Source organism: Rhagoletis zephyria, unplaced genomic scaffold (genome assembly GCF_001687245.7).
Source record: "Rhagoletis zephyria isolate East Lansing unplaced genomic scaffold, Rhagoletis_zephyria_1.1 Rzeph_scaffold_27605, whole genome shotgun sequence".
Classification (NCBI taxonomy): Eukaryota; Metazoa; Arthropoda; class Insecta; order Diptera; family Tephritidae; genus Rhagoletis; species Rhagoletis zephyria.
The window spans coordinates 1-3694 of NW_016184662.1; the positions used below are offsets into that span (position 1 = coordinate 1).

Below are 3694 nucleotides of genomic sequence, written 5' to 3' on the forward strand. Positions count from 1 at the left end.
CTGAGCGTTCGTCGCTATTTGAGTAAAGTTGAATCTCTGGAGCCATGTCGCTTCGACGAAGAGGAACACTATGAACTGTGTGAGGATATTTGTAGCACACTCGATCCAGATGTAAAATTTGCCTGCGACGCTTTGAGACAATCGTCCTTTCTCAAGAATATATTGCTACGCATGTGTCATCCGATAGTTAAGGCACATTTTGCTATTGAAGACAAGATAACCACACTTGAGTCAGCAATTCGTTCTTTAAAACAGCGGTTGGACAATACTTTCGATGCCTTCAGCCTCATCGATAAAGTAGAACTTGAGCTTGGACGGTGCCACATCGAATTCGATAAATTGCATGCAAGTTTCATGAAAGCTTTGAACGAAATACAAGACATACTCGATGCCAAGGTCAACAAATGTCAAATGCTGCAGCTGAAAAACTATATCTCCGAACGATTAGATATAATTTATGAAAAACTGAATAAATTGGCGAGTGAAGGTCGTTGCAAGCGCGCTTGTGCTATCGTTTTCGAAGATACGAAATCCCAACCCATTACGAAGCAAAAACAGAAGAGCAAGTGTGAATGTGCGTGTGTACCATACTAAGCATCAGGTGAACAAAAGTTGCAGGATCGCATAAAACGCATAGACATTAGACGCGTGTAGGTGAATTTGGAATCACATATCGGTTTAGTACTCATAAAAGTCACTAGATATGTACATTGGGGTGGTCCTTAAAAATAAAATGAACGATTTTTTTCAGTCTCACCCCTTCAATCACACCACTGTCATAGATATCACATATAAGTTTTGGTCCCCATTGGAGACGGTTAAGGCGAGTCGCAAAGCGGTCAAAGGCGAGATGCCTCTAAGGACTCAAAAAATTTAAAATATGTGTTTTTCATTTAATGCCCAAGACTGATACTACTAAAGTCGAGGATATCACATATAAATTTTAGTCTCGGTCGAAGTCGGTTAAAACTTCGTTATAGGGTAATCTGGACACACCTTAAACGACTTCAATCGGGACCAAAATTTATATGAGATATCTTCGGCAATGTTAGCATCGACGTAAGGGTTGAGGCTTAGGAAATCTGACGTAAAAATTTGCTCCCTACATTTAAAGACCACCGTAATGTACATATGTATGTATATATATAAGCAATTGTAATCGATATTTAGCTGAATATCAACTTTGTTAGCTCATGACGATTTGAAAAATTTTTTGCTACATTTTGTGTAGCATTTATGTGAAAATATGCTGGTCGATAATCATTTATATTTTAAACTAGCTTTTGCCCGCAGCTTCGCCCGCGTGATGTTTGGTTTAACGTAAGTCTTTTAAATGTAACAAAGAGGGAAATAAATCATTTCACCATATACATAAATATAAAATCTTTTTTTAAAAAAAAGGTTAGCAATTCATCCGTTCGTAAACATACATACATTTCGTAAACAGCGTTTCGGGAGTTATTGGCTGCGTTTCTTTATACATTCCGGATAATCCCATTTCACAGCCGGAATAAACAGAATACGTTTGAAATATACGTTAACATATCATCAGGAACGTTCTAAAGAATAAGTAAACAAAAAAGTTTATTCCAAACGTTCAGAATGAATAAAGAAATTCAGCCATTGTCTTGGGCATGTAGAGTAAGTATATTTGTGGCTCTCGATACACGTGATAAGCCAACGTAGTTGTCGGTGCGAGAAACATGGAATGCCCAGATGTATTCCTGCAACTTTAAGTGTTTATCCTTGGCTTTATTAATCGTTTTCGCGATGGCTACTTTTAATGGAAACTGCAAACGTTTAAACTGAAATGGCAGGTTTGCTGGGAATTCATGGTATCAATACTGATTATTCTTTGGTTCCGCCAGTGATGATAGTCTTGTACCACCGCACAATCGAGGTGCACCCAGGTTAAGCATCAATATGACTGGCCCCCCAACCTTTAATTGCAGTTTATGGGACGGCACCTCTGAAAATTCTTAAGAGTTTAGAAACTCTATAGGATATATTGTTGCATCAGCATTTGCTATCACTGTATCAACAGACATGTGCCTCACCAGACAGTTTGCCATGCGGTCCTCAACAATCTCAAGGAGGTCTGGAGCAAAGAGCCCGGACTCTCTTTCACAGGATGTTAGTTGTGAGGTTCAATATTTCCACCTTTGCTCACAATGGCCGAGCATTGATGCATATACTTATCTCCCTGCCGCAGTGACATACTTGAAGACACGTAGCGTCTGCTGAAAATCTCCCGCGTGCAATAGGACTACCTCACTAATCAGCAAACGGCTGCCGCGGATATCTTGCAAGCTTCGTTTGAGTGCCTCGGCTGTCTGCTTGTGTGACGTCGTACATTTTCCCAAACTATTTGTATTGTTGCAACATAGCCCCGCCATTATTGTTTTACTAAAGTTGTAAGTTGATGTTGAAGCCGAGTGTGCAGCGCTTCCTCCGCTAAAGAAGGCGCTGATATCCCTGAGGAGGCAACAACTAGTGCAAAACTTTTATCCTTGCCCAACTATGAAAGTAGCAAATTCAGCAGAAATGTCTTGCCAGCTCCCCCTGGTGCGTCCAAGAAATAAAGGCCCATTCTGCGCCCTCCACGCGGGTCGCATTGCCAGACGGGGGAATTTTTTCCGTTTTGCGAGAATTTCGAACAAGAAAGGGGTGGCGGGAATAATGGACGGTGAAAATCGCATACGCCGTGCCCATAAATATTGTGCGATACATTCAGGGGAAAGACGTGTGGAACTTAAAGTTTAGTTAAGCGAAGAATCTCGTCCGTCAGCATCTACCTCCAATCATCACTGTGGACGGGAGCAGAAAACGAAATTCGCATTCAGTCGATCGTGGCTCAGTACCGGTAATGCCAGGGCATTTAAAAGAAAGATGCAAGTAAGCAAAACAGGCCAAGGAAAAAATTGAAATAGCTTCCGAAAAGCGAATGACTTCCGTCCACTAATCGGCAGGTACGGTTACCACATCAAGACCGTGGCGTGCCTACAACGAGTCCAAAGATCTGTGGGTGACACTTTAAGACGAGATTGAAACACGGCTGTATTAATTGATCATCGACCAGGTCATGGCAGATCCGGATGTCACCTCCCCCGATTTGACTTCGCGGGAATATTGTGCTTAAGCACCAACTTTTTGAGGCCTTCCTTGAAAAAAGCTCGATAAGTAATATTAATGCTTGGGAAGGCTTTAAGCTCAAGGTTGTCACTGCCAAGTAGGATTCCCAGGAGTCTGTAGGCTCGTATATTGTTGTATAGCATGAATTATAACACATGAGGGAATTGTGAGTTTGTGGAATGATAATTTCGGCCGATTCAAGGTGAAAACTTTTCTGGAAAACACTGTGACCTGCCCATTTTTTTTAGTGTAGGAAGACGCCAACTCGTTTCGCAGCCCCTGGTGTAAAGGTGGGCTTTATATAAATAACTACTACGTTTACCGCAATAAATCGGAGGATAAGTTTATATCTTGTGTTGTGGCTAAACCTCACCATATCATACTTTTCTTATTCCTCCCATAGCTCACCGGACTTAAATTTCTAAGATGCTCGAAGGAGTTAAAGGTACCATAATGAAATGAAAATGCCCCACCGGCATCATTGTTTGGCTAGCTAAGGATTTCTAATAGGACAAAAACTTTAACTCCTAGCACTGAAGCTTCTCTGAGATGAGCACGTTGA

The 3694-nt window shown here is 41.3% G+C and overlaps 1 protein-coding gene across 1 annotated transcript; it reads left to right on the forward strand.

Annotated features, from left to right (window-relative positions):
- Positions 1 to 3: 3 nt before the first annotated feature.
- LOC108382578 (uncharacterized) lies at positions 4 to 594 on the forward strand (the record flags this gene model as incomplete). The annotated part of the gene is made up of 1 exon (XM_017638943.1): positions 4 to 594. A coding segment is annotated over one exon (591 nt), but the record flags the coding sequence as incomplete, so codon positions are not given.
- Positions 595 to 3694: the final 3100 nt, after the last annotated feature.